The sequence below is a fragment of the Ciconia boyciana genome, chromosome 2 (assembly GCF_034638445.1).
Source record: "Ciconia boyciana chromosome 2, ASM3463844v1, whole genome shotgun sequence".
In the NCBI taxonomy this organism is placed as follows: Eukaryota; Metazoa; Chordata; class Aves; order Ciconiiformes; family Ciconiidae; genus Ciconia; species Ciconia boyciana.
Genome location: NC_132935.1, coordinates 76,678,789 through 76,692,046, shown reverse-complemented (window position 1 = coordinate 76,692,046; position 13,258 = coordinate 76,678,789). Strand labels below are relative to the sequence as shown.

Sequence of the window (13,258 nt, the reverse complement as noted above, 5' to 3'; positions counted from 1 at the left end):
GTAGCGCTTCTGTGTATTTTTAAAGCAGGTATATTTTAAAGCACATCGCATAATTATGCTATTTGAATACACAATCAGGCTGATAGAACTCAAGCCCAAGAAGCTGCCGCTACAATATCAGGTATGAGAACAGAAAGTGAGGGTGAATAAACATGAGAACAAAATTTTAAATACAAATACCTCTTAGCTCCTCTTCACTACACCATCAGTAACTTGGCTCTTTGGAGGAACTGTCTCTGAACCTATCCACAGTCTGTTTCTCATAAGCCCTGGTCTGTTGCCTGTGTGTCTCAGCTTTCACAGCTGCCATGACTATGGCATGTCTCTTCTTTCTTTCTCTCCAACCCCCAGCACAGGTAGGTGACAGGCTCTGCCTGGACGAGGCCCCCGTGTTACGCACACCTGTACCAACAGCAGCTCCAGGAGGTAGCAAAGCTCCTCCTTTTGCCCTGCCCCAGGCCAACCTGTGCCCTCCCAGGGGCCAGCCCAGCCTGGCACAGGCCCAAGAGCAGCCAGGGATGGCTGGGCACGCTGGTGTCCTGGCTGCTGCTCTGGGCACGGCTCACTGAACAAACCCGTGCTGCTCTCTGGATGGAGATGTCACTCTGCTGTTTCAGCCGGGCCCCAAAGCGATGAGAGCACAAATACTTTTAAGTTGCCCATAATATTGCTGGCACATCATCTAACCCTGCAGCGACCGCTTTCAGGCTCAGCTCACCTCTTTTTCTGTCCCAGGCGTACAGCTCCTTTATCCCCAGCTCCTCCAAGGACTTGGTGAGCTCCAGCTCCTCCCCAGTGATGCCATCTCGCAGAAGAACAATGTGCTCTTGACTGACTTCACACTTCTCACAAATAGCTGGGATGATGTTGTGGAGAGGCACCTCCGGACTAACTCGAACCACAGCCTTCTGTGTCTTCAGGTAGTTCACTACCAGCCTCACAGATTTCTGCAGAAACAAACACAAACTCTCAGCCCTCCCTCCATGATGGCTAGGCTCTCTTACAATGAGAAAGGCATTGGGGACTTCCATGTTGTCTTGACTCCTCCTAGGCAAACTTACCCCACGTGCATACTACTGCAAAAAATATTATTAAAAAAATAATTAAAAAAAATCTCAGAACTCCCCTGTCACTAAGGAGACATTCACAAGAACAGGTGAATAAGGAAAAGGAATCAGAGGCAGCCTTAATTTGTGAATATTTACAAGTACCACTCTGAAAGGTGTGACAGTGTAATTAGCTACACCAATTCAGAATAATACAAATTTCAGCAAACATATTGGGAAAATGTCTGCTTCTGAATCTTCACAATACTGTGAAATACATTTATTAACAATCAGTCTTCTCCCATATCTTCAATAAAGATGGCAAACAAAATACCACCAAAACCCTACCTACCTCCACACAATCCCACAAACCTCATGTCAGCCACCACTGCAAAGCTCAATCACCCGTGTCTTCAGTCAAGGGTCTTTATAGGAATAGATTTCCTCTATCCAACCACATGCAACATAACATTTTGTCTAAATGCTGGAGTCCAGACTGGCACCTGCCAGCCTGCATGCAAATCAGTTAAGCTAGTAAAGCAGGCTATAGTCAATCTCAAGCCTCTCCCATCTGGTTTGAAGATGCGAAGATTGGAAGAACTGCTTGAAATCATAGGAATGAAATGATGTTTCGTGGCACCATTTTAGCCCTACAGAGTACCGACCTCAGGGACCCTTGGCAGAGGTCGCTTTGTCTTCTCTTCAGGAACCTTCTCTTTCAGAAGTACCGTCTGTATGTCCAGTGCTCCTATCAAAGTGTTTGGCTTGTAACTCAGAGGTTGTTGAGTTCCTGAAGACTTCAGTTCAAGACTATGTTGGGATGGATTTAAGCGATACTGGCTGCATAAATCAACCAACAGATCCATCACAGCTTTACTGCAGGGAAGAAGACATTCACCATTAGCATGAGACAAAACAGTTGCTAAAAAATTTACCTCAGTTTTCATATGGGAGAAAAAAAGACAATACAAGCTGTGGATGTGTCGCTAGCTAACCATCTTTGGGAGGGAACAGCGCTAATGCTTTGAAATGCTCAACGGATGAGATAAAATGTTAGGAATTAAATATATTCACACTTCAGCATGGGTTTATGAGCTGGCAATTAACTACTCACTATGAGGCAGACAACAGTGCCAATAGCACTAACAAACATATAAGAGCACTAACAAACATAAGCCAAGAGCGGACAAAGTGCATCTTATCTGCTAAATCCATACATTAAATTCTCCTATTCAAACCCTGTTCTTTAACATGAAGACAAGATATAAATAAACAATGCACTCACAGTAAACTCTACCTAGATTTGAACCATCACATAATGCAACTCAAAATGAAGCATTTAAATCTGGAACAAAAAGTAGACAGGATTTTTTTTTTCCAGCTTACAATTTTGAGTTCCCACCCCCTGCAATCACCAGCAATATTTCCAGGTACAAGATATCCCTCCCATATTTATTTTGGTGAGGATATTAAACCTGTATAAAAACATCTGGTTTCAAGTATTTGCATTATCAAGAACTCTTATCGCAGATGCGATTCTTAAACCACGAGGTTAAAAGAATCAGTCACTGCCCCTCTCTTATTCCATGACTCTGCACAGAGGTACTCCGTTTTGTGTCAGTAACTCAACATTCAGTGGAGCTTGATACTGCCTGACACAGCAGATACGAACTATGTTCCTCCACAGCCCAGAAATTCTTTTCTACCAAGGTACTGAAGGGTTCTTTTTTTTCAACCTTCCCCCTTAAAATTCCATCCAGGATCAGAGAAAACAGGTTTACTAAAACTGGTTATGTTTCTGAAAAGTTTTGGTTTTATAAACCATTACCTGTCATCAACAAAACAACGTAAGTTGAAAAAAATTACCCGCTGTACCTGAAGCCTGTCATATATATGGGATATTTTTCTTCTAGCAGAAGTAAAAATAAGTGCATAGACAGTATATTTGCCAAAGGAACTGCCACCTCTTCTAACGTGTAAACTGGAAAAACTGTATACAGATTCAAAATGCAAGCAAACTCAAAGAAAATAAAATCCTTCACAGGTTATTAGCTTAGGTTATTAGGTTGGTAGCTTATTAGCTACCACTGTTATATCTGTAGCTCAAGAAATGCCCTTCAACTGCAAGCTGTCGGCATCTGGGAAACAACTCTGTGGGGGGCTGCCCATCTTCTTGCTATGTGTACGCTGTTGACCAACAACTGCTCAAGAAGTTGGTGACAAACCCTGGAGAGCTAATGGCAAAGACGACAAGAATGGAAAACGAGAACGATCTCTTATTAACAGGCGAAAGACTAAAACATATGTAGGTAACAGCTCTTCCTGCGCAAGAGATGAGAAAGGACCTTCTTTACAGTAACCTATTTCAAGTTTAACTGAGTTATGCAGTGTGAGCTGAAAAAGTGGCAAGCGTGGAAAATTTGAAATAGGTGATCGTGTTGAAAAGAGAAGAACACAGTGAGAAGATGATGACTGAAGATCAAACAAGGAAAGCAGATGTCATTAATATGTATAGGAGGCTTCAGAAAAATAGAGCACTGTGGTAATGGCTAACAGAGAGAGCATCTAAATAGAAACATGTAGTATCTAAATCGAAATTGTACCACGTCATTTCACGATGACTTATTCTGGCACTGTCCCCAAGTTGCAAATGTCTGTATTTCACAACCATGTTTAATTCACAGGTAACACGCCACAAAACAACAGAAACATTTACACCTACTAAGTCTAAACTATAGGAGAACCCCACCTACACTGATATTTACATAAATATTCATTAGGCTGTGCAGCAGTGAGCATTTAAAAAAGTGTCAGTCTGCCTGATACAGATCTCAGCTTGTCTGTTTACAGACATATTTCTTTTAAAGTGAAATTTGCATGTTTTTTTTTTCCCCTCAACCTTATTACTATTGTTTCAGAGAAAAGCAAATAACCTGGCAGAACCGCAATACATGGTGTTCTATGTGCTAGACACCTCTATTTAAAGCAGAATGCTAATATACTTCTGTAGTGCATAATATTGTGATAATTCATTCAAATTTAGACAGCTATCTTACCTCACATAAACTATTTCATTAAAAACACTTATTAAAAAAAGAACAGCACTTGAAAAAGGTTTTATTCTTTTTTTAAATATAGTTCGTCAAAAGAACAGTTTATGATTCCGTGCACCTTCCACTAAAATTATGAAGTATGGTCAGCAGCAATAGTTCCGCAATTGCAACAAGATTAGAATCCACACCAGCCACCTGAGAAAATACGTTGCAGACAATCATGCAAGTTGAACAAATTTGTCCGGACAATGAACAATTTAAAAATCCAGCCAAATTTGAGGTTTCACCTTATTGTTGATTACAGAACAGGTGTGTGTTAAATATAACACTTAAGGAAGTCTGCAACATCCCATCCTGAGCCATGCTGCTCAGAATACACAACTGTTCCATGAAAAGCATCCCCAGGCTTCAACTGTACCATTTAGGAGTACAAATTAAGCAATAACTCTGAAGCTTTTGAAACAATTTCAAAGTGAATAGTATGCTCTTCCCAAAATGTAAATTTGGGAAAATAATTTCCACAAAACTTCAAAAGGATAAAAGAAGAAAAAAAGAAAAAGAAAAGAGGAATTCTACAAACAAAATTCAAAATCCATGTGTTTCCAAAGATGTAAGAGAGCTGGGAAGTCCTTGCAATGAGGTCATTCTTATATGAAATTTCAGTTTCACGAACTTGAAAAATTTTCCTTCTAAACTGTAATACAGTTCAGCTTGATTTTTAAATGGGAGTTTTATTTCAAGTAACTCCACATATATGCCACACAGAGAAGAGAGCCACTAAATACAGCAAGAGAATGGTACTGAGCCATCTACTAATCTAGACCAACCTTTCTTTCTAACCTTGGGCTGAATATGGCTCTTGGAAGATGCAAAGAGTCAGTCCTTCCTTTGCTTCCATCTTGTTCCAGACGTATCTGCACTTTATTTTAACCTGCTTTTGAAATCTGGTAGAGAGCATACTCTATTTTGAAATTCAGGCAGGTCTGATGATAAAGGATTAAATCTAAAGCTGAAATTAAGAAGTTAAATGTCTCCTGCCTTTCCAGCTACTCAGCTAAGAAACACATTACTTCCTTATTTTAATAAGATGTTGCTGAAATTTTGGGTGCAGAGACCAAACACTATGTGCCAGACACCAAACATTAATGATTGATAAGCAAATACTAGAGCACAGAAAAACCTGGAGGATGAACCCAGTTTAAGATTCAGACAAGATGTCCCAGACAACTATTCTTTGCAAAGGAGCACACTTCAGCTCTGTCCTGATACTCTATTACTAAGCTGTTTGACATTTAACACCAATTCTGGACAGTAAAGAATAACTACTTTGTCAGCAATATTTATCAGGCTGAAGTCCTGATCAAGTGTGAGCGTGTCAGACCACTTGTGTCCTGTTGTTCACCAGTAAAATGCAGCAAAGACGTCTATAATTTAAGAGGCAGAAAACAACTGAGTTGTTTTGGGTGTGGCTCGGCATAATCTCCTTGGATCACACCGAGAAATCCATTTTAAAATACAGCCTTGTACATCTAGGAAATAAATGTGTACGATAAAGTTGTACTCCATCAAATGACATTGACTTTCCTATTACCTTCTACTTTCATGCTACAAATGTCGTAAAAAAATCTCAAACTGGAGGAAAGAATCTTCTTTATTTAGGTCAATGCCAAACACACATTAGGAATCTAAAGTGACAAATGACTGTAAAGGAAAAACAGTAGTGTAAAGGGGGTGACTTGAAGTCTCTGATGCTTTCACTATGTGCATTTAAAAACAGAAAATAGCGTTAGTCATTATTATTTTCTGATGCTCCAAAGCACAGCAGGCACTTTACGAAAAGATTAGAAGTTTTCCTACACAGCCAAAAATGTATACACTAATAGCAAGCTGCATCAAAAGAAGTACAGAAAGCATGACAAGCAGATATTCATAAATGCTTTCTATTTCTTTTCTTAATTTGCTCATGTATATTTGGCCTTATTTTCCATAATTGAGCAAGTCCACAGAAGGAACATCAAGGTGACACACAAGAAGCAGCAGAGGACTGGGTTTGTTGAGCCTTAAGATGAGAAGGGTGAAGGGAGATCTTGTTGCTGTCTGTAAGTACCAACCGGTAGGGTTACAGAGCCAGACTCTTCTCAGCGGTGAACAGCAAGAGGACAAGAGGCAAGAGACATGTGCCAACATAGGAAACTCCATTTAGGTACACGGAAAAATTTTTCACCATGAGGATGGTCAAGCCCTGGAACAAGGGTATAGAGAGGTTCAGAAACCTCCCTGCCTGGAGACAGGTCTGAGCAACCCGCTCTTGCGGGACCTGCACTGAGCAGGGAGTTAGAGCAGGTGAGTTCCAGTGGCCCCTTCCAACATAAATTATTCTGTAAATTATTCTAGTAAGACTTTTTTTTTTTTAAAGGCTACATTGAACTACTGTAGTTTTGACCTGACCCCTCTTTAGTATTTTGTTAAGTTCCTTTTTCACCCTTTTGCTGTATGTGCCCTGTTCATCATCTCCTAACACCACCTCTTTCATGTTTTACCAACCTGGGCTGATTTCACACCTTCAGTCTTTCTTAAGACACTGTTCTGTATGATGAGTTATAAGCCCACAATTAATATAACTTAAGAGTCTTTCACTGAGAATTATGTGAGAATATTCTTTCTGTGATGACATTAGCTTTATGCTCCATGTAACGCATGCTCTGCACTGAGCTCTGTCCTCCAGTATTTGCAGAATGGGACCACAGCTTCAGCTAGTTTATTATTTGTTCTAGTATTCTGCTCTCTGTGCATCACACGTATGAGAGAATTTGCGTAACATGTAAGGCAACAGCAGAAGCAACAACTGTCCGGTCTACTCTTCTGCATATCGGTCATCCATGTGCTGACAACTCCAAATATCCCCATTTTTCTGCAATATATTTCAAATACTACTGACTTCTCAAGCTGCAGACACTAAAGGTCTGTATCCATGTTAATCAGGAAGTCCTCCTCAGTGTCACTCAGCATGATCCCTTTATTTATAGGTTACCCATTTAAGTATTAACTGTGAGAATCACAAACAGAAAAGGTTTCTGGTAACTCTTAGAAAGAAAGTAAGTGGAAAAGCTCACAAATGTCTAGCCATTGCCTCTGTCAGACCTGCTAACAGTTTGTGTGGATCTGCTACAGATCTATATGCATAAAATGTGTAAGCGGCCAATGCTCTGCCTATCCTTTCAGCACATCACTTAGTGCTCATACAACAGTACAAATATAGATTAGTTGTGGGGGTATTTTATAATCCATTTCAGCGGGGAGGTTAACAGTTTTTCATGAATACTTTTACATGTTTTACAGTAGAGTTCACAGGGACCAATTATTTCAAAAGAGAGAACTGTTTTTTAATACTATTCTATTGCTGCACACACTCCTTAAGGACTCAACTTTGTCCTAAAATCTGCACTACATATTTCCAAAATCTGGAATAAATTGTGTGTTACAAGATGGCAATAAACTCTTAAAGAGAGACTATCAGCTTGAGTTAACTTCTATAAATAAATCTACTTAAAAAGTCCAGATTCCAATAAAACATCTTTAAATAGCACACATATTCTTTTTTTCTTGAACTATCTTTCAAGAACAGTTAATGAGAATTTTCTGCCCTCTTGGTGATATTTATAGGAACTTTCTATATAGAGAACAAAGTAAAATTAACAACATGCTGTTTTGCTTACATACAACGAACAAATTGAAAGAGATAATTTTGACTTTTAACTTGGTTCATTTATAATAACCTTAACTGATACTAATTAACTACAGTAGTAGTATTTTCAAACATCCTCTAGTGTACTTCATTGCTCTGTGAACTGCTTTCCTGAAAGTACAGAATCATTTCATTATGATGATGCCCAGGGCAAGGTTTTGCAAATTCTTCTGCCACAGAAAAACTATTTCTCCAGGGTACCCATGAGCAGATTTTGCAGAACACAGTTTTAATGATGGCAATGAAAATCCTGAAGATTTATAGCAGTATAAACAACAGCAGAATTTGTCTGAAATGTCCTTCCATGATATCACCATAGACTAAAAGAGCGAACAGGGAAAAGAATTTATTACCTGCACTGGCTCCCATACTTGCTTCAAACTAAACAAAACACTTTTTTTTAATCCAGTATCTTCCTCATTAAATGTTTACCTCTGAGTATCATTGTACTTGGTAGCTGTCCAGTTCGCAATGTGAAAACAACGCAAAAAGATGACAAAGCCTGGGCTTTCACCCAAACCTGGAGGCTTAAGACGGTCCCATCCCCTAAAAATTTTAGGTGTTCTTGACATTTTTTTTTTTTTATTCCACATCCTAAAAATGTAACAAGTGTTAACGTACAGAAAATTTCATCTTCCAGTGGTCAGAAAGAACAGCAGCACACAAGAGGTTTGTTCACAAACTGATGCCACTGTAATACAGGGCTCATTATAGGTTAACCTTTTCTTATTTCATAACTAGGATGATTTACTCCCCTCCTCAGTTTCCATAATCTTCCGCTTCCCACAGCTGGCTACTAGTGCCTGACATCTGTCACTAAATCTCCACTCCAAGTGCTCAAAACAGTGCTGAGGGAGAACACCTACTACCTACGTTAGGCACAGGTGATACATAGATCAGCAGATTAGCACAAGCAGGAACTTAATTGCCACCAAAATCAGGGGCCTAGACCTGTCATGCAGCCAATGGAGAGAAGCGGGCATCTTCACAGAGCAATGAAGAGAATGTTTTGGTTGCTTAGACTGCTTAACGTAGACGATACAAATAACACCACAGCAATGTCTAAGGTCTAATTATTTCTTTTAGGTTTCAGTCCAAAAACTAAAGACTCTAATAATAAAAATACTCAGTCTCAGCGTATGTGATGCAATGGTAGTGATAATAAACACCTGTGTGAGAGACAGAATGTTTCTTGTGCAGGGATTTTCCATTTGTTCCCTGCTCCTGTAGCTTCTATGTTCTTCAAAAGGTCACATTAAAACACCACTCTTGTAGTGCTCTTGGAGCATTTTTTTTTTTTGAGGGAAAAGAAAATCTTTTCTAACTATATGGCAATTATGTATCTCTCTATACCAAATGCTGCATGAAGATTAGTCTCGTTAGCTCCCAGGCAGCTTGCGTTTGCCAATGAAATACCAGCTTTCTTTGGGATCTAACAGCCAGTGAGTTTCATGTCCTGTTCTACTTTCCAGGCCTGTTCTCTTCTTTCTCTCATTAAGTCCAAATGTCCCCATAAAAACTCGATCACTAAATGATTTGAGAGCTCTGATAAGCACTGCTTTCCTTTAAAATCTTTAACACCACTCTGGCTTTGGGGCTGACCTGCACAAGTTGCACTAGACTCCTGAGAATGGCTAAGTGAACACTAATTTCTACAAGAAAAGCAAGGGGAAGAATGAAGTACCAGACATTATGCACTGCTGTACACATCCTCCTCAGCCATCAAAATACACTAATAGACAAACAGTCAAAATAGACTAATGTATCAGGCCAAGAAGAGTAGTTTTCCAGGAATGAAGACTAACTACTGCAAACCCCAAATGTAAAATAAGCACAGGCCCGATTTATCAACAGGCATCTACATATTCTCCTAATCTGGTATTATCACTTTCTGCAGTTTCTTGACCACTGCTGACCACACCACTGTTTGCTACAGTTTCATCGTAGTATTGAATATATTTTTAAAACTCTTCCAAATTCTTTCTTAAAGTAATAAGTTTCCCTCTTTCAAAACAGTTCTCAGAGAGAGGATGACGACAAGGAAGAGCTCCCATGGTGAAGAAAATGATGTCAAAACTGCCCTTCCAATACAATTTGCCCTTGATTGTACCCCGTGACAAGGAGAACCTCGCTCTCTTCCCATGGAAAAAAACAATACACTTTTCTGTATAAAAGGCTTCCTAAATACCAGCAGATGCTTTGCTGTCTACACATTCGCAAAGTATTTGTGAAGGCAGGATCTCTGAATGCGATGAATCATTCATCTTCTGAGCTTGCTTCTCAGCATGACTCCAGACGGGCATACTGTTAGGATTGCTGTTTGCCAGCAGCACCTACTTCCACTGCACCAAAACCCCTCTGTATTATGAGATGTGACACAACCTACGACTAGCCCAGTAGCACTACATGGAAGAGAGACGGATCCATACACGTGCTGAGGGTGATCCATGGGGAAAACAGTGACACAATAGCTGCTAAGTCCCTCCTGCCCCAGCAGAGAGGGTCCTTTACACATGGCTCTCAGGACTCTCTGGTACAACAGCTGCCTAAAATGCAGAGAGAAGCATGACAGAGAAAACCCCATCAACCCAGAAAGGGAGACATTAATATCAGCAAGTATCCCAGTGGGAACAGAGGACTCCAGAAAGTGGGAGCTAATCAAAGCTTTACCTTCCTTGCACTGTGCTCTTCTGCTCCACCCCGCTGGGTAAAATGACTGTGAACTCCACCGATCTGTTTATCATATTCTCCTTCATGCTCACAAGGTTCTGATCAGAAATTACAGCTGTCTCTGCAGGTGACGTGTGCTCACTGTGAATTCTACTTGCTGCAGAAGCTTGATTTGGTGGTGGAGGAGCGCGAGCTTTCATTCTTCTCCTTGAGAAATAAAAGCAAGAAGAAAATTAATAATTTCTCATGAGCAAAGTATAAACACATTAATAAGAAAATATGTTCTTGCCGCCATAATCTCAGATGGTTTTAAAAAGTTCCTCTAATGCAAGACATTTTTCTTTATCATGAAACTTTTCAACGGAGTTGCATTTTATTTTTACCTCTTCTGCTAAAAATACGCTAATTTTTTAATGATGCACTCACTCCTACTGTTTGCTTTCCATGCCCCAAGGGATGAATCAGTTCCATAATTAGGATATGAAATAATCATTATTCTGTCAAGTATGAAGCATGCTCCTATGAAGAGAGAAACAGAAATACTGGGTCCAGTCCAGACCTGACTCAAGAAAGAGTTGTATTTACGTAAATGAATGTTTCCTCCAAGTCAGAACGGCAGGAGCAGAGGCAGGGTGAGGTTTCATTCAGCTATATTTGGTTTCCACAGTATTATTCTACTCGAAATATTGTCTCTTCCCCTGCTCTGAGTAAGTAGTATTAAATTTGGCTCATCGTACTTCATAGGGAAGCACCATGAAAAGGTCAACCATGAATGATACCACTTCTTACCATGCAACACTAAGAGACTATAGCTCTTTGAAAGCACCCTGAAGAGAACTCATTCTTCAGTAGCAGGCTATGTGCCATAGGTGACATACAGAAAAGCTGCATCAACTTGCACCAAACAAGCAGTGTACTTTACAGAAATCTAAAACCACCACAAACTCAAAAGTTTACTTCATTGGCAAGCTGCCAGACGGGTAAACAACATATGTGCGCTGTTAAATTTCTGAATGGCTGGCCTCATACCAAGCACATGTCTAAGAGGATTAATTCTGATGATTAATATCCCAGTGACCTCTTCTGACTAGATTTATGCCTCGTTTAAGTCAGATTTTAGTGTAACAGATGGAAAAAGCAGTAAAATATTTACTGAGAAATTATTACCCAGGCTTACTGCCTACATTTTTTAATCTGCCTGGTTTTAGGGAGCAGGAAGAGAAGAGATTATGATTCTGCACATAATTTTCACCCTGTGAACATTAACAGAGCTCCACAAAAGAAGAGTACAGAAAAAGCACTCTAACCCTTAAAAGCCTGCAAAGCTTAGTGGCTGAATTAGCCAAGGGCAAAACTGTGCATAGGGGAAAAAAGAAAATAATTAAAAACTGAACAGGATTAATAGCAAACCAAACTCTTCTTTAGTTAGAGACAACGTGTATTCTCACAGATAAAAAGACTAAACATAGTTTGGATTACCAATGTAAGCTCCTGGCAGAGAAAAAAGTAAGAGCTACATCACAAGACAAAAAAAAAAAAGTTCAGAAACAATCCAAATCCTCTACACTTTTTTATCAGTATTTGCATTTGACCAACAATTTCTATGACATCTCACAACTTGCAAAAAATCACTAGACCGCCCTGAAAATGCATATTTCAGTGAGACCTCGGCAGGACACTGTAAAATTAGTGGTGATACAGGTACTTCCTTTCATTTCCTCTGTGTGTAACAGAAGTATTCACTACAAATATGCGGGGAGAGCTACTGTCGTATTTACTAGCACACAGCAATTCTTCTTCCATGGGAAACTTTCACTGTTTATCCTATATACACCCAATGAGTCATGCAGTCATCAGCCACTAACTTGCAGCTCCTACACTCCTCCCCATGGAGGTGATGATAAAAAGTTCAAGGCTTTATTGTTTGTCAAACTACTTTGACTTTCTATATGTCCATGAACCAAACCCTTAATTTATTTACTTGTCTATAAAAGAAAAAAAAAAAATTGGGATTCATCTTCTGCTCAGATCCCTTTACATTTGGCTACAGTTGTTATTTGCAAGCAGGTGGTGAGAGACATGGGAGTTTTGCATAAATCTGCATCATGCCAAGGTAGCTTTACAATCATGTGGTGCAACATTTAAGGACTTCAGATCAATTTACAAATGATGTAATTCTTGCCCTCCATAGCATGAACTGCATCAGTATAAGTAGCTACAGAGATTCACATCAACTTGTTCTTAAAACAAGCTTTTCTTTTTCGTTTTTAAAGCTTGTCCTATAACATGGGGGCGATCTCCAATACAAAGTACCAAAGGGGGTGGGAAGAAAAGAAGCAGACAAGTGTCCTGAGCCTTCCCTCAGCCTGGCAGAACTAGTTTTTTTTAATTATGATTTACCCGGTGTTGTGGTTTAGCCGAAACCAGGACACCCGGACTCGTAAATTCCAGATCTCACAGTGAACAGAGATAGAGGAAAAAAAGCAATGGTAATAAAATACATATGAAACTGAAACCAGCTGAAACTGAAGAGAGTTGAAACTTCAGGGGAGAAGTGAGGAACAACTGAGTTTTGAAGCTGATGAAGAAGCTGAGAGTAAATTGGGAGTATGCTACACACGTGTTTGTTCTCCAGCAATAACATAAAGCTGCATCTGGTTTTCTGAAGGAACAGACAAATAAGGTCAGACGCCTTAATACCAATTTATAGTTCTGAAATGGGAGTGCCATTTTTATTTGGCCAC

The 13,258-nt window shown here is 39.6% G+C and overlaps 1 protein-coding gene across 7 annotated transcripts in view; it reads right to left on the bottom strand.

The window, feature by feature from the left end:
• COBL (cordon-bleu WH2 repeat protein) overlaps positions 1-13,258 on the bottom strand; it is a 163,799-nt gene that overhangs the window by 108,220 nt on the left and 42,321 nt on the right. For all 7 annotated transcript variants that reach the window (XM_072853000.1, XM_072853002.1, XM_072853006.1 and 4 more), the window contains 3 exons: positions 10,515-10,721; positions 1,712-1,922; positions 719-947 (listed from right to left, as the gene is read on the bottom strand). In XM_072853000.1, the coding sequence (XP_072709101.1) occupies positions 719-947; positions 1,712-1,922; positions 10,515-10,721 (647 nt within the window). The remainder of the gene's footprint in view (positions 1-718; positions 948-1,711; positions 1,923-10,514; positions 10,722-13,258) is intronic.